The sequence below is a fragment of the Canis lupus genome, chromosome 15, assembly GCF_003254725.2.
Source record: "Canis lupus dingo isolate Sandy chromosome 15, ASM325472v2, whole genome shotgun sequence".
In the NCBI taxonomy this organism is placed as follows: domain Eukaryota; kingdom Metazoa; phylum Chordata; class Mammalia; order Carnivora; family Canidae; genus Canis; species Canis lupus.
In genome coordinates, this window is record NC_064257.1 from 890,658 (window position 1) to 911,665 (window position 21,008).

Consider the following 21,008-nt stretch of genomic DNA (forward strand, 5'->3'; position numbering starts at 1 on the left):
GCACTTGGCTTCATGATTTTGTATGACTTTGAGTGATGTGCTTGAAATTAAACCACAAATAGTTTATCGCATTTGCCAGAAGTCTCCCCGGGACACATGTTTCATAAGTCTTTGCCAAAGAAGGGTGTGGGGGATACAGTTCCAGTGGAGCAAAGTTTTCCTCTTCTACCAGAATTAAGTTAGCATTAATCTGGAGGTAGATTGTGATTTCAATGTCCGTTGTAGTTCTTGGAGCAATCATTAAGAAAATTGCTCTGAAAAATAGTTACAAACCGATAAAGAAATTAAAATGTTATGCTAGAAAATATCCATTTAACACAAAAGAAGACAGTGAAAAGAAAGTAGTGGAACAAAAAGGACATGAGATATATCAAAAACATATAGGAAAATGCGGACATAAATCACAGGTCTTTGCCAGAGAAGGCCCCTGGGCCTGGCGGGGCACCCCAGAGTCTGGATAGGCTGAGATACTGTTCCGGGCCAGGGTCTTTCTTTTCTTAGACAAGGATTTGATGGAAGGGACAGAGTATAGGCCTTGGAGGCAGACACACCTGGGTTCAAATCCCCACTCTCTCACTTTAATAGCTTTCAAGTGATCTTGATCCCCCCAGAATCTCATTCATTATTATTGTAAAACAGCCCAGATATGACCGTGGCTATTTCGGCCTGTCCCATCGATGCCTCTGGTCATCTAGCACATCTTTCTTTTCTCCAGACTCTCCAAGCAGCCTGCCCAGTAGCACTTTGCTTCCTGGATAAGATCTTCATCCAAGGGAGAGGATATGGAAGTTGAGGACTTGGGAGACAGTTTTGTGTTCCTCACTGTAAGTTAATAAAAATATGTCAGGTGGGGTCAGGTGGCCATGTTGCCCCTTCAGGTCTAGGTAAAATCTGCTGGAACCCCCATTCCATACCAGTGCGTGTTCTGAGCTTCTCCACGGTAGCTATGAAGTCACAGGGCCTTACTGTCACTCCAGGCGCATTCTCCTCTGCACAACCTTCATGCAGCTGTTTTTCCTCTCTTCTGGAACATACCCTGTGCTTCTGGATTCTCACCCCCTAGCCTGGGGTATGGGTCCACTCTTTCAAAGAGATGTGTGATGAAGTTTGGAGGGGTGAGGAGGAGCATCAACCACTCTTCAGCAGATAATTTACAAGAAAATACTGGAAATTCCCTGTTCCTAGGAAGTCTCCCAAGGCCATTTCACTAAACTCTAGCTCCCTCCTCACCATATTCATCAGCCCCTTTCTTCCTTCTTCGTTGCTCCATTCTCTGTCCTCCTACCACCTCTGAGGTTTTGTTCATGCGTCCTTCCTCACTGAATCTATTTATAAACTCATTGTGTAAATTAGAGTGTTTATACTTATTGTTCTTTTTAAAAACGATTTTATTTATTTATTTGAGAGAGAGCGAGAGAGAGCATGTGAGCAAGCATAAGCAGGCGGAGGGGCAGAGGGAGAGGGAGAAGCAGACTCCCCACTAAACAGGGAGTAAGACATAGGACTCGATCCCAGGACTCTGAGATCATGACCTGAGCCGAAGTCAGACACCTAACTAACTGAGCTAACCAGGCACCCCAATTTATTGTTCCTTTTGACTGATTTTCCTCTTGATTATAGGCCATAACCTTCTACTTTTCCATATGTTTAGTAATTTAATCATCAGGTCTTTGCCATAGAAGGGTGTGGGGGATACAGTCTTTCTGCTTTTTGAAAATTTGCATTTAAAGCTATAAATGTTCCTCTAAATACTGCCTTAGTTTATCCTACACAATATGAAAGGCAGCATTTCAATTGTCACTTTGCGTTAAATATTTAATTTTCTATGATCTATGAGTCCATTAGAAATAGGATTCTTAATTTTTAAAAGAAGGTGGTAACCTTAATTCCTTCTTTGTTGCTGACTTTTAGCTTAATTTTATTGAAGTCATAAAATATGCTGTGTACAATTCTGACTTTTAGAACTTTGTTGTGGTTTGCTGTATGGCTCAGGATATGCTCAATATTTGAAAACATTCTGTCTGTGCTAGAGAAGAATAGAATTATTGGGCACATTGCCCTGTGTATGTCTGTTAAGTCGAGCCTGTTCATATTTTCAAATCGTGCATAACCTTGTTGAATTACTTGTTTATTTCTGGGAGAGGCATTTAAAATCTATCCATTATGATTGCGGATGTATCTGTTTCTCTTTGTAGTTCCATCCATTTTTGCTTTATATATTTTGAGGCTTTATTATTATTAGGCAAGTACAAATTCAAACATTAGGCTTTCCTGGTGAATTGAATCTTTATTTTCTGTACTATGAAGTGATTCTTTTATCTCTAGTTAACACTTTTGACCATAGAGTCTGTTTTGGTCTGGTAGTAATGTAGCTACCTCCGTTTCCTTTGGGGCTGGATTGCTTGATACCAGCAAGGCATCCTCATGGTTTCCTTCAGCATTATCTCTGTATCCAATGGGGAGCTTAGAACTACAGTTCCCTCTTTTTTCTTCCATGATTCTGGATTGAATTCAGCCAATCAGGGGCAACTACACAGGAGTTGGAGGCTGGATGAAAAGAAGCAGCCATTAATCTTCTTGAAAATCATCCGGTTGCTTTACCGAAAGCAGATTTTCTGTGAAAGCAGCTTGCTGACCTTTGCTCATTGGTCTTTATCACCCAGCGATTTCAAAGATCATGTAAGCCTCTAATTCCCTGTATTAAATAAAGCTCCTTACTTAAAAATGTCTAGAGGCTTCTGTTCTCCCAACTGAACCCTTACCGAAACACTTGATATTTCTTCTTGCAATCTTTTACTTTCTAATAATCTATATCCTTATTTTTAGATATATCTCTTGTAAAAATAGAACTAGATATTTTTATATCTGCAATTGTTAAATCATCATTTAGCCATTTACATTTTATTTACATACTAAATTATTTGAGTTTAAATCTATGTTCTTATTTTGTGTCTTCTCTTTGATCTGCATGTTCTATTTTCTTCTTTCTTTTGGATTGATTATACATTTTTCCCATTCTATTTTCTCCTCCTCTCTACTAGCTTGTAGGTTATATACCATGCTTCTAGTCTTTCAGTGGTTACCCCAGAAATTCAAATATTCGTTCCTAACTAATGAGGTCTTGAGCTCTTCAGGATGTATAACCCTCATCCCCAATAATATAAGACCTTTAAAACCTTTTAATTCCATTTACTGCCCTAACTTGTATATTATCACTATTATTTATTTCAAATATGTCTTACATCCACAAATCACAATTATTTTTATTTTATAAAGTCATCATATTCTTTCTTGTTTTTCATACTTTCATCTGGCTCACCTGGGATTTCCATGTGAAGGTGTACTGATGGTGCTTCATTTGAGATTTCCTGTAGTGAGGGTGTGCTGATGGCAAATTCTCAGATTTTCTCTTTCATTAATCTTAAAATGTTTTATTTTGCCCTCATTTTTTTTGACTCTTCAATGAAGATGTATTTCATTTTCATACATGACACAGTGATGCGGGACATAATCTCAGTTCCAATGATCTCTGTGAAATGTGGTTTACTTGACCCAAAAAGGTATAAGAAGGCTAAAGAGAACCAGGAGTTCTGGTGATGCGGTGGGTCCTTCACAGAGTGTCTCTTCTCTTCCCACCAGGTCATCACATCTTCCCTATGCATCTTCAGCAGAACTTGCAGGCTTGGAGCTGAGAAATCATCCTTGAAAGGTCTAGCTAAATTTTTTCTACCAGCAAGTACATGTTCATTGTCACAAATTATATCATTTGTCTATGAACATTAACAAAAATTCACTTTTGAGTACTTGCTCTGTATTCCTGATATATAACATTTTATCACTGCACAGGTATGGAGTGGTGCTGTGTCACTGATCCTCAGATGACCAAGATCAGTAACAAACTGCTCTGCCACCAGAAGCTCCCACTACAGGTGTACAACACGCAAGTGAGGTGTCTCTGTATTCACAATGACACTATAAAGTGTGACATCTCCCAGCAGATCCATAGGAGCATCTGGGTGGCTCAGTTGGTTAAGTGTCTGCCTTTCGCTCAGGTCATGATCCTAGAATCCTGGGATCAGCCTCCCTGCTCAGTGGAAAGTCTGCTTTGCCTCTCGTCCTCCCTCTTCCTTTCCTTCTTTCTCTCCCTCTCTCCCTCCTCCCCTCCTCCTCTCCTTGCTTGTGCTCTCTTCTCTCTTTCAAATGAATAAATCAAATCTTAAAAAAAAAAGAATAACAGGTCATGAAAAACAAATATCTGACAAAGTAAGTACTTCAAAAAAGGATAATGAACATTACTTGAATGACAGACCATGTCATCATTTTGTTTGATAGAAAAGGTATGTCTTTCCTGATATTCATCAATATTGATGGCAACGCAACAGAGATAAATATTTTAATATATTTTAATATGTGCCCACATGAACATACAGTTTCAGTAGTTAACAAATAGTTAAATAAATGCTAGCAGGCTTTAAAAGCATATGGATGTTGCAACCAGGTGATAAACCTAGAATTATATATTATAAAATCATTGTCCATTGCTTGCAAACCTTTGCAAAGATCACAGATCTTCTAGAACATCTTGATGAACAAGGCAGTGACGAAAGACCTCTCCTAGTTTGAAAGTCAAGTCTCACCACAAGAAACAAAAATGTCCATGAAGGATGAGGAAGAGAGCAGCCCAAAGGGAGCACTGGAGTTGCAGTTTATTTTCTTCTGGTTTGAGCAAGCAGTTGGCACCATGCAGGCAGGTGAGGGGGCCGTGGAAGAGGAGAGGGCTTGTGAGGGGAGGAGAGGGAAGGGGAGGGGAACATGTACTCAGACTGGGGCAAGGTGAGTTGGAGGAACTGGTGAGACATTCAGGGACCAGACAAAAAGGTAGGCGACAGGACATACCATCTGACATTATGAGAAGAAGCCTAGGTTCCAGAGAGAAATTTGATTTGATGGGATGAGCACTGGGTGTTATACTACACGTTGGCAAATTGAATTTAAATAAAATACTTTTTTAAAAGAGAGAGAGAGAACTTTGAGAACATCAGGTAGATGGTAACTAATACCAGGGAGAGAGGAGATCGCCCATGGAAGAGAAGAGAGACAAGGAAATGCCCCCAGACTGAAGGATTAATGGAGAAAACCCAGCAGAGGAGGTAGACATAATTTCAGGTTTCTTCAGACTGTTCATGCAAAGAATCCCCTTGTCCCTTTCATCCAGATTCCCCAAATGTTAACATTTTACCACATTTGCTTTATCATTTTTCCTCCCTAGCTATTCACTGTTTTCTGAACCATTGGAAGGTAAGTTGCAGACATGATGCCCCTTCACCCCCCAACACTGAATGTGTATTTTCTAAAAACAAGGACATGCTCTTACATATGCTTGGCAGCACAATCATCAAAATCAGGAATTAACCCTGTTATGATACTATCAGATGATAAAATATGGACCTTATTCATAGTTCACCAACCAATGGTCTTAATGTTCTCTGTAGCAAAAGAAAATCCTGAAGCAGGCAGGGCATCAGTCGCCCTGTGTCTCCAGTGAGAGATGTGTGTTCAGATGTGACACATGTGCTGCTGCTCAGAAGCTCCACCACACATCCCATGAGGAATCCAGCCAAAATTTCCTGACAAATGAGGAGGCCACAGCGCTTTGGGAGAGCTGAAGAGCTGTGATTCCCTGAGGGTACGGTAGATCTGAGGCTGGTGAAAGAGGCAACCCTTGGGAGAGGCCTCTTCCCTGATTTAGGAAATACCTGCAGTGAAAGACACAGGTGCAGGAGAAGCAGTAGAGTGGGTGCCACGGTGACAACCAGGGGTGTCCGCAGCACACAGGCTGGGTGAGTCTCAGGGGGAGACCGTGGGACCCTGGAAAATAGAAGGGGAGCTTCGTAGGCCTATTCCTTGAGGAGAGGAAGTCCCAAGACCCAACCACTTGGAAAGATGTCTGTAGCCAGCTGGTGCCCCTCCAGTGGTGTCTCCACAGGTGGCACAGTTTCTGCCAGAGCCAAAATCAGTCACCACCCTTTCCCATGTACCTCCTGCCCCATCAAATACCCTGAACTACAGTGCAGCTAAAGGGAGTTCTTTTTGAGACAACTAGGGGAATTTGACGTAGAATGGGAAGTAGGTGGTACCAAGGAATTATTGTTATTTTTTTTAGATGTGGTAAATGCATAAGGAAGGGTCTTCTCTTAAAAAAAGAGATACATGCTAGGGCTCAGTCAGTGAAGTGTCTGACTCTTGATCTCAGTTCAGGTCTTGACCTCAGGGTTGTGAGTTGAAGCCCCACATTGGGCTCCATGCTGGGTGTTTTCTGTGCTTTTGTGTCCTTTGAAGATTCTCACATCAAATAAAAAGAATAAAAAGAAACATAGGTCACATTCCCCGATGTTTAGGTCAAAGGACACATGAGGGGTAGGACAGTGGCATCCCCCAAATCATCCCTGGCAGCAACAATCAGGGATTACCCTGCCAATCTCTTGACTCAGGCTGGGTTCCCTGACCGTCACAAATTGGGGAACAGCCCTAGTTCAAGGGTCTCCGGCCTGGTGCCGACCATAATAAGGTGCTAAAGGTCTTATCCCTGTTTCTCCCAGCACAGCCTGTGAAGTATCAGGCAAATACAGGTCCCTGTGGCTCAGCCGGACCTGGGAGCATTCTTTTTTTTTTTTTTTTTTTTTTTTAATATTTTATTTATTCATGAGACAGAGAGAGAGGCAGTGACACAGGCAGAGGGAGAAGCAGGGTCCCTGTAGGGAGCCCGATGCGGGACTTGATCCCAGGACCCCAGCATCATACCTGGAGTCGAAAGCAGGTGCTCAACCCTGAGCCACCCCCAGGTGTCCCCGGGGTGCCTTCTTCAGGTGGTCGCACAGATTCCTTCAGTCCCCTGGGGCCCTGACTGCACCACGTGACCCTTGTTAAAGGCTTTCAGCTCTCACTTGCTCCTTGAATCTTAATTCAAATGTCAGTGCAAGAGAGCTCACGGAGCAGGCCCGTGACATGCTCAAACCATCTGCATTAGTATTTTCCTCCATCATCTTGACAGTTGAGAGTTGGCAATATTACAATTCAGACGGCACTCCGCGTTTGAAAGGAAAATTATGGTTTTTCAGGATGCAGCTGGTGTGCAAGTGAATAGGATGAAGTTTTTGTGAAGCTTTTCCCTCGTTTTGTGATATGAAGATAATAAAATGTAGCTTCAGCGCGTGGCTCTTACTTAAAAAGAACCACCAAAAGGCACGGAGTGTGGGGAACAGAGGCAAACCAAGCATTTTGTCCCACAGTCCTCATTTTAATAAAAAAGCGAAGACAGCAAAAACAATCAGTTATAAACGATTTCTTCCCTGTTGGGGGACTTAACATTGTTATTGCTGAAGACACCACGTGGCAAGGAGCTCTCTCCGGGCCCAGGTAAGATAAATTCCTTGCAGCACATTTGCACTTTGCCAGTGGGGCAGGAGAAACCACCCTTCACTCTGCTGGAGGGAACTGGGCTAAGGTACAGCCTGCAGGGAGCCAGAACTCTCCGATGTCTCCAGAAGTTTCGGAGCGAAGTAAACAAGATTTCTCACGCGTGGCAAACAGAGGCAAGACAAAACAAGCAGAGGAGCAGCGTTCTCAAGCATCTTTCTTGGTCAGCTCGGCGCACTACACCAGGGCACCTGCTGCAAGGAGGACCTCACACAGGCCAAGCCCCTGGGAACCAGCTCCTTCAGTGCTCGTGTGGCTCAATTTCTTCCTCGGTCACCAAGTAGCAGGTGTGTGCTGATGCCTGTTTCACCACCAGCCCTCCAGGGGTAACAGCCTGCCATGTGGCATCTGCCCATTGCTGGCAGGTAGCTACCCCACCGTGGCCGATTTCAAGTGGCCAGGGTCACGGCACGGTGGCGCTTGCAGAGCCGCACAGCAGCCCGCCGCTCATCGTAGGGGTCTCCACCGTGAGGAAATGACAGCACAAGCTCAACAGCATCGAGCAGAGGAAAACGTAGTCAAAAAATCAGGAAGTGATGACATTTGAGTATTTATTACCCATGTTTTTAATACACTTGATTTCTGTGTGATACACTTTAGTCGTAGGCTTATATCTTTTAATTTTTGATGATGGCTGTGTTTAAAAAAAAAAAAAAAAAAAACACCAGCTCACTGAATTCCTGAAAATGCTAACAATCCAGTCTCATGGGCCAGGACGAGCTGGCTCCAGGACACCACTGGCACTCCGGAGACTTCCCCGGTGGGATGAAAACACTCCAGCCACCTGCCTAATCCTGTCTTCAGAGACCTCTGTTAGTTCCGCAGAGGGATGGAGAGCCCCGGCTCCCCCTTAGAGGAGATGAGCATTCTTTCTAGATGGGAGATTCTGGGCGCCCCACTCCACAGGCACAGGACGGCAGGATAGTAGCCACTTTCCGGGCTCCTTGCATCTGATCTCAGGGCTGTCATCGCTGCCAAGCCCAGATGGTGCTGTTGGGCTATTGGAGTTCCCCGCGCAGCCCTGGCCTTCTGCACCCCCTCACCCTCTGTGTGACAGATTTAATTCAAGTCCCTGGCATCTCCTCCTTCCATTTGATGCAAAGCCAGCAGACCTAATACAGGAAAAGTCGAAGAAACCAGGTGCTAAATCATCCAAGGGCAGGCCGCTTGCCAGCTTTCCAGACTCCCCGTTGTCCAAGGCAGGCTTTCCTTCAAACACAAGTACATGAAGCCAAATGCACCACCTAGATCCTACACTCTAGCATCATAGAATCTCCAGGACGGATGGAACCTGCCCATCGTTAAATAGCTGCCAGGCCTCCTCGCCCTCCTCCCTCCCCAGCTGTAGAGCTGCTGTGTGCTCGCTCTCATCCCTTGGCCCTGAGCCCTGATCGCAGGCAGGAGCCGCCCGTGACTGCTGACAGTGGGAACGAAGCTGCTGAAAGCTAGGCATGTGGTTAAGTGCTTCACATTCGCGATCGTGTTTATCACATTTATGGGTAGAGAAACGAAGGTTTGGCCAGATTAAGTGACTCTCCCAAGGTCACACAAGCCATAGGTTATGTGGTCAGGATTTGCACCCGGGATCTCAAGCTCAAACTGGCATTATTGACCTTAGCCCATGTTGCCTTCCACTGAGAGTGAAGCCCCTGACAGTGGGGCCTCTGGTTGCTGTGATGCCTGGTTAGCGTAGAGCGAGTGGAAAATGTACCACCCTAAGCGGTGACACTGCAGTTCCTCTTGAGGAAGGAGCCGTTTTTGCTTTTTTTGCTTAAGAAAATGCCTTCAATAAGCCACCCATTGGAGAAGGGGAACTCTCCAAGGTAAGGGTATTGGCAGAAATCAAATTAAGAAAAGGACTGGCCTCACTGCTGTCCAAGAGCACTTAAGTGGATTTGGTTTGCCCCAAGCAGAGAGACAGGTACTTGTGGGGTAGAAGGTGATGGGCTCCTTGGTGATGTATCCAAAGAACCCTTTATGGAGGGGCGGGTATCGTGTCTGCATTGCTGTAACCTCTTGCTTCCTCTCAGGTCACTGGAACACACATGCACATACATATGCTGGCACGTTTGAATTTTGTTGTGTGCAGAAATAGGAGAGGGAACTGAGCTTCATGTCATTGATGTACGGCAGGGAGGAGACCCCATCATTGCCTAAAACGAGGTAGCAGAAGTCTGGAGTCAGCTGGGACTGCCAAAATGTCAGCACCTTAGAGAGCAGACATCCAAAGGCCCAGTTATATCAGATGTGCCTGGATCCCAGGGGGTACGTGGGCCTCAGCTGACCTATGGGCTACAAGAGGGAAGAATCTGGCCTCGTGGCTGGGCTGCAGGTGAATGCACCGTGGGTTTGAAGGGGAAGGAGACTTTTGACTTTGTGGCCGATTGCAACTGGAACGTGTGCATCCATCAGGATCCCCGGCAGGAGTGCCCGATGGGAGAATTTTGGGACCTCCAAGCGGTTGACCTCCACAGAGGCCCACAAAGGCCTCCACACATCCAAGACATTCCGCAGCGGGGAAACGTCAGCTAAGTTGGGGCCCAGGGAGCCTTCGGCCAGCTCAGCAGGGCCTTTCCCTCTCTCATCCATCACTGACAGCGTGAGGTGGGGCTGAATGGGTCTTGGTGGGTCTGAAGGCACAGGCCACACGCCAGCTTGCACCCTAGAAAACCTCATATATGCCTCTAGGACTTATTCAAAGCCATCCAAGAGATAAACCCTTCAGAGCTGGCCCATCAACACCATGTTGATTGAGAGCAGAGGCCCAGCAGGACAAAGGGCAGAGGGGGAGTCCAGGGTGACAGCAAGTGCTAAGCCCCAGGGGAGAACAGAGCCACCTCTGGCAGTGTGCTGAGCCAGAATGGGGAATGGGCCTGCCCGCGTCCCCACCCTGGCGCTGACTAGCTACGTGCTCTTGGCTCCTGGGATTCAGATCCTCCATCTATAAAATGGGGGGGCTGAACTGGTGTCGGGAGCGTGGTTATTCCTGGGTCCACTTGACGGGTGACATCCTCAGTCTTGCCTCGGAGGCACGGTGAGCATGAAATGGCACAGCGAGACTACCAAATGGGGTTGGGATGCCAGCACGGCCCAGGAGACGGCCACACGCTGGCATGGGAACCACACCTGGAGAAGGGAACTGAGAAGCTTGAAGGAACAAAGTGGTCGGACTCGAGGGAGTGTTCTAGAAGGGAGGGCTGCAGGGTCTGGCCATACACTGGGAATGGCAGCATAATATAGTTTTAAGGAAGGATTCCGACAACATTTTCCCGAGATGGGGAGGTCTTCCAGATGGAAGCATTTTGAAGTCACAATCTGACCTTGAGTCTCAGAGAAAGTCAAAAACAGCACGCGGCTTGGCCTAATGGCTGTAGCAGCAGATGGGAGGATGCTAAGTCCAGAGACAAGATGACTGTCGTCAGGGCTCGTCCCCAAACATCTGCAGTCTGACAGCAAACAGAAGTCTCACCTGCAGATGCAAAGGAAAGTACGGAAGCTGAGGTGTCCCGTTCTAATGGCTTCGGATTCACTCGGACACGGCCCCTCAGACCCACCTCGGAGAAGGTGGGTGCCCAAGGCTCACCTGCAGGTGCTATTCTGCAGCAGTGCCTGCTGTTACTTGGGGGATCCTGGACCCACCTCCCCCAAACCGCTTCCGTCTCCCTGGGACTTGCATCAAGACCAGCGTTCCTCAGGACTTGAGCAAGTGCCGAGGCAATGTCTCTCCCACTTCCCCAAGGTCAATGAGAATCCGTGTAATTCATTTTCTTTATACAAAACAGTTTCCGAAACCCCTACCTCTAATGAATGCATGTGCATGATTCTTTCACTGAAACAACCCACGGAAGAGCCATTTCTTCTTCCTTCCGCCTGGAATCCCAAATGATCCCAATTTCTTATTTCTCCCCCCGCAATGTCACAAAACCATCCAAGACCTTTCTCCTTCCCTTTCCTCCTCGCCCCATCCCCAGGCGTCACGGAATCCCCTCGTAGCTGGGAGCAATGAGTCTGGAACGGTGATAGTAAGAGCTTATGATCCACTCACACCATTTTATCAGATGTTACAGCCCCGAAGCCCCAAGCCCACATTCTTGCAAGCCCCCACCCCCCAGCAATCAGATACCATGAAGACGTTTTTCCCAAGTGCAGAATCGTATATATTCTGAGTGACGGAGCTATTGGCATTCAAGTTTTGACCAGTTTCAAGATGCTACTATCAGATAATGGGAAGACCTTATACAGACACTGCAATTTATGTTACAGAAGGAAGACTGTTGATATAGGAGAGTCAAGAGTTCCAGGTTAGATACGATCCATCCAGAACGCTGTGCGAATACACGAGAGCCTTAATCCTTTCAGGTGGTAAGGCCTCTGAGAAGCTGCATCCTTTCTCATGGTCTAGTGTGCTAATGCCAAGAATCCATGGCCTTTTTCTTGACTCCCTCAGAGGAGGGACAATGAGAAACTTCTAAAGCCAGATGCGGGAGGTATTCTTTTACCACCTCCCACATGATGCACAGTCTCATTAATTAACTCACTTCAACCTCAAAGCAGCCTCAAGAGGTAAAGGGGCGTCTCCCCTATTGGAAGAATGGAAAAATGGGAGGCAGAGTCCACCTGCCTGTACAAGGTGAGTCAGCTCTTTAAGGGGAGAGCCAGGACCAGGATGTGGCTCTGTGGCCACATCTGTGGCTCCTTCCAGCAGCCTGGCGGGCGGCCGTAACAAGTGTGGCCCAGACCCACGACCAAGGCTCCCAGGGCCCATGGCCAGTGTGGGAAATCCGGGGAGGAAGCTGTGATCCAGGTGCGATCTAGCTTTCTCTGCTTCCAGGCAGGGGCTAGATCTCAAGCAATGGTGCCAAGGACTACAGATGTCACTAGCAGCTGGAAGCACCCTCCAGCTGCTCTGCTCAGGGTGGGGCCTGCTAGCGTCCTTTTAGATAAAGTGGGAGAGACTGGGCTTACAGCGAACAGTGGGAATGAGCGAATGCAGCTTCCAGAGGGTCACCACTTGGTTCAGATGTTTACGTAGAAAGCATCTGGACAATTCCAACAAGAACAGACCTTGAACTATCCTTCTGAACCCACCCTGAGTGGTAAAGATAAGGTAAATGTCTTAACCTGTCTAAAGGTGAAGTATTTATCATTTGTCAACTGTACAAGACACGTTACTAGAGTTACAATTGAGTGGCATGCAACCTAGGCTGGACTGCATTTAAACTACAACTGTGTAGTGCGGTATCTCCATTACATGGAGCCAAACGCTTTTCAACTGCGCGTTACTTGGTGAGATGTGCTTTTAGCCACAATATTTTAAAAGCCAATTTCTATTTAAATGTGTTGTGAAAAAAAATGTACTAGTTTTGACTTTGTACACATTTTACATGTACAGCAGAGTAAGTACAGGGATTTATACACCCAGATGGGTGTTGCTGCCTTCACACTAGTCACCTTGGGAAGATGTATGTGTAGTCCAGTTAAGCTAACCTTAACTCAGACTATTTCTAGAGCCTTCCTTGGAAACTGTCCACTTGAAAGCTTGCTTCCTCATTGTTGTCCTTTATGGGTAGACTGGTGTTTTGAGGGATGATTTTTTTTTTTCTTTTTTGGAACAGTCAAAGAGCATTAGAAGGTAAGTCTGATTAAGAAAATGGGTGATGGAGCTTGGAACTACCTCTGGGAAGGGTAGTGTGAAAAAATGAAGTCTGACTATAAGGCTGTGAGGCATCTTTCCTTGCAGGGCTTCAGAGATAATCCCAAAGACGACTTCCACCCATTCTTGGCACGTGCAACATCACAGCTCAAGAGTATGGTCTCCCAAGGAAACAACACAGATTATGGTAACTCTTGAGTGCTTATGTTTTAGTGTATTTGGTTAAAAAGGGAGCCTTGCTCACTCTCATCATACTTCATTAAGTAGAAATGGAAAACCCACCTCCGCGATTTCTCCCAAGGGAAAGATCATCATGTGCTGCTTCAAGAGTTAAAGTGAAAAGCACTTGGTGTCCTGTCCACACTATCCAACCCCCCTCCTCCCCTAAAATGTGCAATGAATAATTCCTGAGTCTCCCCAGTTTGGAAAAGTGGGTAAGGACCGGTCTCTGGGACCTGGCTAGGACTAGAATGTCAAGGGGATTAGAGTGTGTTTCCAATGGCTCTATCTACCCAACAGGCCCACAACACCAATGCATACAAGAGAACCTCCTACAGCTAAGCAGTACACAAAGTTTTAGGAGAGAAAGGGGGAAATGATTATCTTCCAGTAAGCTTTCTATGATAAAAACCCACCGGCTGCTGGATGACAAATGAACAGAGTCCATTGACAAGAAAGTTCATGGCGTTCAATTCTAGTGCACGCAGAAGAAAGAAAGTGTGTGGCCACTAGCTCGTTGAAGTGCATTTCCAGCTGAGGCCAAAGGCAGCAAAGGTGCAAGAGGCTGCTGGGGCTGGCATTAGTTGAAGCAGGGTCTATAAATTCGGAGTGGCAAAGCAATTTGTAGAAAGCCCCAGTTACACAGCAGGTACCTGCCAACCAGTGAAGTCAAGTAACGCTCAATCTCAAACTTTCTACAAAGTGCTTCGTCGAAAATGCTAATGAGGAAGCTCCCTAAAACACCATATCCTGAGTGTCAGAGAAATATGGCCAAGATGGTGATCGACGGGGAGCAGAGACTGAACTGTGTATTCTTCAAGCATCACACACACACACACACACTTAACGAAGGGCACGTAACTGCAGTCACATTCCATCTCTTCTGCACCGGCCTCCATCCGGTGGTGGCCTCCGAGGACAGTACTTCCGGGAGCCCTTCCGAGTCCACGGGCTCTGCTGATAGCAGCCAGAAGCAGCGACAGAGTCAGCGCCTTAAAAGTCAGCCGTGGTATCCAAGTGCTTGCGGCAGACACCGATCGGTCTCAAGTTGATCAGTCGGGATGTTGCTCGTGGTGAGTGTTTTTATTTCAGTCTTTGTAAAAACCACAAAGCTAAGCCGTTTGCTTAAATCACTGTTAGAAAGAATGCGGAGTGCCCAGATGGGATTTCTTAGTTCCTGTGCAAATGAAATCACGTTAGTCCAGATTTTATTCACTCAAAACTATAGGGAAGCAGTAGGATTTGGTTTAAATGCTGCCAAAAAGCAGGAATTCACTTAAGTTTTAATTCTGAAGCAATCCTGTTGTTAATGTTGTAGCCGGGGTCGGGCAGCATGGGGGGCGAGGCCCCCGTGGTGCTCACTGAGGAATCCCGGATCTCTCCCAGTTCAGGCTCACTCTCACTAGAGGTAGACCCATTGTTGATGGCATAGACGCTCTCTGCGACTCCCTGAGCTGAAGCGCAGCCATCTGGCTCTTTCTTCTCCCTGGGACTGGACAGTCCTGGGAGCACAGCCATCTTGCCAGTCTGCCTATTGGGCAGCAAGGACATGGTGTAGTCCGCGATGATGCCACCCACGTCTAAATTACACGCCTGGTCGAAGGCTAGGAAGCCGACGTTGGCGTTTGCCTCGCACACCACAAAGGAGCCGTCGTCCATAATGAGCAGATCGATGCCGCAGAAGTCCATGCCCAGGATGTTAGATACCTGAATAGCCAACTGCTTGCCTTGTTCTGTCAGTGGGCACATGACGCCCACACCACCTGCGGGGAAAGCACAGCGACATAATGGTGACATCAGACACTAGGGCCACGCTGACCCTTCAGAGAAGAGATGGGGGCGGGGAGTGCTGAGGAGAGGCAGGGAGATGGGCATTCTTAGTACCCACAGAAGATCCGCTTGGAAATCAGGATGCCCTTTGGGAAAACAATAGGGTCACTGCTTATCTAGTTTTAAAAATGTTTATTTCCTCTGACCTACTACTAAGGAAATAGTCTTACGTAATGGAAAAAAAAGCTGTATGCACAAAGATGGTGATGGCAGAGGTACTTAAAATCCTGGAGGGGAGCCTGGGTGTCTCAGTCGGCAAGCGGCTGCCTTCAGCTTGGGTTCACGATCCTGGAGACCCCGGATCTGCTCAGCGGGGAGTCTGCTTCTCCCTCTCCCTCTGCTCCTCCCCCTGCTTATGCTCACACTGTCTCTCTGGGCCTCTCTCTCAGATGAATGAATAAAATCTTAAAAAAATAACATAAAATACTGGAAAATAAAAATCCTGGGATATAGCAGGCACTCACTAAATATTTGTTGGTGAGTAAATGAGAAACTAGAAACCTCTCACAATAGAGGGAAGCAGCATATTTTATAATCATGAATAATAATGCCCATTGAGAGTTTGTTATCCCACGGAAAAATACTTGGAAGGATTAAAGACTGCAGCATGACCACAACCGTGCCAAAAGACATTGCCAGAAAGAACAATACAGAAATGTTAACAATGCCTGTCTTTAACGGATGGGATTAATGATAAATATCTTTTTTATTGCACTTTGCCGTATTTTCCAAATTTTCTACATGAGAATGCATTCCTCTTGTACAGAAAAAGGCAAAATTAACATTATGTTGGGGCGCCTGAGTGAACCAGTCAGTTAAGCATCTGACTCTTGATTTTGGCTCAGGTCATGACCTCAGGGCCGTGGGACCCAGACCCACATCAGGCTCCACACTCAGCATGGAGTCTGCTAGGGATTCTCTGTCTCCCTGTGCCCCTCCCTCCACCTCCAAAATAAATTTTAAAATCCTTTTTTAAAAAATTAATATTATATTTTAGGAAGAGGGAGATGGATAGGCTTGTGAGACAAAATCCCATACCAAAGATAGTCTGACTGTCCTTACCTACTACGAAGCTAAGACCTCAGGTTTAACAGTCTCCATGGAAAGACTTAGGACCTGTATTCTCAGGTCCAAGGATTCATGCCTTTTCCTTAACGCCATCCCTTCTCCACCTGCTAGAATGTATAAGGAAAAGGCTATAAAAGAGTTTTAGACTAGCTCACCAAGGAAAGCAACATGGGCAAATGGCAGAACCATCTGGTTCCTACCTACTTAAAGAATGCATCTTGTAAGGTGACTACAAAAGACAACATAATACACAAGGTTCAACATGGTGGCACCACACACACGCTAATGAGATGAGACCGTGTCTTGAGTACTTAGCACTGTGTCAACCTGAGCCTGGCATCTGCCCCCATCACAACACTCCATCAAGTGTCCTGCAACGATCTGCTTTCAGGTCTTCTCCTTTGTAGGGCCGTGAGCCTCTCTCATTAATTACACACGCTCTTGTAGAGTCTGCTCCTGCCAACTGCTTAACCAGTATTAATAAAGGAAGAGCTGAATTGGTCTCTCAGTCTCTTTATTAGTCACTAGCCTTGGTATACTCACGGGGTCATTTAGGATATAACCGTGGGCACTTTTTTTTTTTTTTTCAGATTAGCAACATACACATTCATTCGATGAGGGTGACAATAGCTTTTTGTGATGGGGACAATAATTTATCTCTCTCCTGAAACATCTCCATCCACCATAACAGAAAACAAGATTAACAATAGGTTCGTGGGATGGTGTTATGCATTTGATCCAAACATGAACTGCAGCTTTCTAATAATATCATACATATAGGAAAAACCCAATCTTCAATTACAACGTAAACACGAAATACACTCTGCCTTCTGCATTGCCTTAGTGTCGACTCTCATTATTTCTTGCCTCGACAGTTGTAAAAATCTTCTAAGCTCCTCTCCTTGCCTCCTGCCTTCAATCCCTCCTTTACCCACGTGTCAGTTTTTCTCAAGCCCGGGTCTACATGTCACTGCCTAGTTTAAACCTGACTGCTGAGTCCCAACGCCTACCAGACAAGGCTCCCTCTCAGCGTCCCGATGCCCAGGCCTGACCTGTGTCACAGCACCGTCTGTGACACTGACCCATCTGTCCTTTTCCCGGGCTGCTTGCTGTGACAGGACAGGGCTTGTTTCTAATCCTTATCTGTGATCCTGGTGTGCAGCGGAGGACCTGACAAGATAGGAGGGATCGATCCACATTTACTGAATGGGTGCAAACAACCTAATGAAAAAATTGACCGTGAGCTTGTCTACCTTACCGAGAGAGCAGTTGCTCTGCATCCGTCCATCTGTGGAGCAGCGAAGCATTGAGCCTATCACCCGGCCCCCTACCACCACCACCCGGATATCTTTGCCATGTGACTCCTTCACATATTTCTGGAACAGGTAGGGCACATCATGGCGGATCAGATGGCAGATGTCTGAGAGGTGATGTTTATCTCTTGCGAGAAAAACAGCTTTTCCTGAAGAAGAAAGACAGAGCAAGAGGAGTGGTTAGAGAAGCCTCTGCCCTCCCATCTCCCTGTCCCTACCGCTGTCGTTTCTTTCTGAACTTGCCTTACCTGAGCCCCTTCCCTTTCTCTGACCAGACTCTCGCTTCTTCTCAAATGGCCGCCAAACTTTCTCTTGGCTTTCCTCAGCTCCCTCTCCCTCTACCACAACTCTTCTTTCAGGATGGAATAATAATGTGTTCCAGAAACACACAGAAGAGGCCAAGATAAAATCTTAAGGCTCTAGTCAATTCAGTTCCAAAAGCAGTTAGCATCTCCTCTCACCCCAGGATTAGGCTGAGTCTAATCTCCAGCCCACTTTGTGAAGGCCCCAAAGCTCACAGTGGGTCGAGGTACAAAGCTGAACCTCAATCCATAATTAATGGAACACACTGTAGAGGAATTCCAAGTCTAGGCAGAGAGAGACCCCCAAAAGGTAAGCACAACACAGCAGGATATGGCATTAAGAGAGGTCTATGGACAAGGTCTGGGAGTCCAAAGAGGGAGCCTCTGACAGACTCCCTCCTCCTTCTAAACATGAGAAACTTATTATCTGGCTGTACCTGTTTAACTCTAAAAAAGGAATGACCTATACACTTCTATCTAGGGAAAGCATTTCTTCTTGACTCCAAATCCTTTATTTTCTGCCTGAATCATCAGTGCTTTTATAATCACTTGGCATCTCCCTTTCCATTTACATATTAGCTGACAGATCTGAGTGGGAGTTCCTGATAGGTTTGCTCTACAAATCTGACATGAGCACACTCAGCCTGAGCCTTCCTGTTCACAAATATGGAACAAAGAGATGGTTTTCCTAAAATTTGTGTCACCACATTAAAAGGAGTGGGAAAAAAATAATAATAAAAAAAAGGAGTGGGATCTTTCTGAAGTCTTAACAAAAAGAGTGATGGGTATCAGCCCCCTGGGGCATAGAAGACTGAGAAGTATCCTCCAACACATGTCTCTGCCACTGGACATTTGGCACCAGGAGACCTGGCGTCTGACCACAGATGGCTGGGATTCAATTATAGGCACTAGGGGTTCTCTGGGCATTAGGTAGGATTTTCAGTAGAGATGGGGGCTAGATATAGGGGCTTGGTTCCTGGGTTCCTGGCAGGTTCTAATATAGGACTTAGTCTAAAATTACTAAAGGAGCTACAGTTTTCAGGAACAGAGGAAAAGGGGGGAGGGGTGGGAAAGAGGACTTAGATTAATCATCTCTCATGTGCCAAATAGATTGATTTCTTATCATTTCATTTACACCTCATATTAGCCCTATGAAGCCATTAGGACAGGATGGTTATTTTTATTTTACAGTACAGGGAAATAAAGGTCTACAAGATTAGTAACTTTCTCAAGGGCACAGCCCGTACCCTTGCACTGTCTTCTTTAGATTTATTTCTATAGGCCAGAGTATAACTGCCGCTATAATTTGTTTACTCCCAATCCATTTTCCCTAAGATACTATGTGTGACACCAGCAACGAACAACCTGAAAACGAAATTAAGAACACAATTCCATTTACCAGAGCATCAAAAGGAACAAAAAAGTTAAGGAATAAATTTAACCAAAGAAGTATAAGACTTATCACTGAAAGCTACAAGACATTTTTGAGCGAAATTAAAGATCTCAGTAAATGGAAAGATACCCCATGTTCAGGGACCGGAGGACTTCATATTGTTAAGATAGCAACACTCCTCCAGCTGACCTACAGATTCAATACAGATCCCACCAAAAGTCTAACTTCCTTTTTTTTCTTTTTTTCTTTCTTTTTTTTTTTTTTTTTTTTTTTGCATAAGTTGACAAGCTGATCCTAAAATTCGTATGGAAAGGCAAGGATGGGCAGCCCGGTGGCTCAGCGGTTTAGTGCCACCTTCAGCCAAGGGTGTGATCCTGGAGACCTAGGATCAAGTCCCACGTCGGGCTCCCAGCATGGAGCCTGCTTCTCCCTCTGCCTGTGTCTCTGCCTCTCTCTCTCCCTCTCTGTGTGTCTCACATTAAAAAAAAAAAAAAAAAAAAAAAGAAAGAAAAGGCAAGGATGCCAAATATCCAACACAATCTTCAAAGAAAGAAAAAAAGGACAAAGTTGGAGCACAACTTCCCAACTTCAAAACTTATTACAACGTTACAGTAATGAAGAGAGTGTGTCCTGGCATAAGATGAGAGACGTACAGACCAATGCAATAGAACCGAGAGCCCAGAATAAACCCTCATATAGACAGGTGATTTTTGACAAGAGTTACAAAAACATCCAATGAAGGAAAGAATAGTCTTCAACAGATAATACTGGGAAAACAAGATAGCCACATGCAAAAGAAGGAAGCTGGACTCCTTCATCACACCATATACAAAAATCAGCTCAAAATGGATCAAAGACTCAAAGGTAGGAGCTAAAACTATAAAACTCTTAGAAGGAAACACAGGTGTCAATCTGTGTGACCTTGGATGAGGCAGCCACAAAATGACATCTAAAAGCACAAGCCACCAAAGGAAAGAAAAATAGATGAATTGAACTCCATCAAAATCAAAACCTTCTGTACATCCAAGGATACTATCAAGAAAGTGAAAAGACAAACTTTTCCCCACAGGGTGGGGAAAAAAACATGTTCACATTATGTTTGTATGTTGTGAACTCTTAAAAACTCAGCAATAAAAAGGGGCACTTGGGTGGTGCAGTTGGTTGAGCATCCAACGCTTCTTGGTTTTGGCTCATATCGTGATCTCAGGGTTGTGAGATCAAGCTCTTCAGCAGGCTCTGCCCTCAGCATGGAGTCTGCTTAGGATTCTCTCTCCCCCTCCTCCCGCAAAACAAATAAATAAATCTTTAAAAAGAAAAAAAAAAACCCTCAGCAATAAAAAAGACCAATAATCCAACTGAAAAGTGGGCAAAGGATTTGAATAGACAGTTGTCCAAAGATCTACAAATGTCCAATAAGCACAGGAAAAGATGCTCAACGTCACTAGTCGTTATGAAAATACAAAGCGAAACCACATTAAGATGCCTTACACCCACTGGGATGGTGGTAATAAAAACAAATCACATGTCTGAAAGTTGCTAAAAGTTCTCATCATAAGAAAAAAAAATTCTGTACGGTGATGGATGTTAACTAGACTTTGTCTGACCATAATGTATATAAATATTGAATTATTATACTGTACAACTAAAACTGACATTAATTATGCTGTATGTCAATTAGACCTCAAAGAATATTTTAAAAATTCAGAAAGAAAAAAAAATAAATAAATAAAAATTCAGAAAGAGAGGGAAAATTA

At 45.2% G+C, this 21,008-nt stretch overlaps 1 protein-coding gene across 2 annotated transcripts in view; it reads right to left on the reverse strand.

Annotated features, from left to right (window-relative positions):
* Nucleotides 1-11,609: 11,609 nt before the first annotated feature.
* The window catches only part of RIMKLA (ribosomal modification protein rimK like family member A), a 35,358-nt gene continuing 25,959 nt past the window's right edge, over nt 11,610-21,008 (reverse strand). For both annotated transcript variants that reach the window (XM_025419706.3, XM_049093970.1), the window contains exons 4-5: nt 17,505-17,708; nt 11,610-15,111 (exon numbers count right to left, since the gene is read on the reverse strand). In XM_025419706.3, the coding sequence (XP_025275491.1) occupies nt 14,621-15,111; nt 17,505-17,708 (695 nt within the window). In that variant the 3' untranslated portion in view covers nt 11,610-14,620. The remainder of the gene's footprint in view (nt 15,112-17,504; nt 17,709-21,008) is intronic.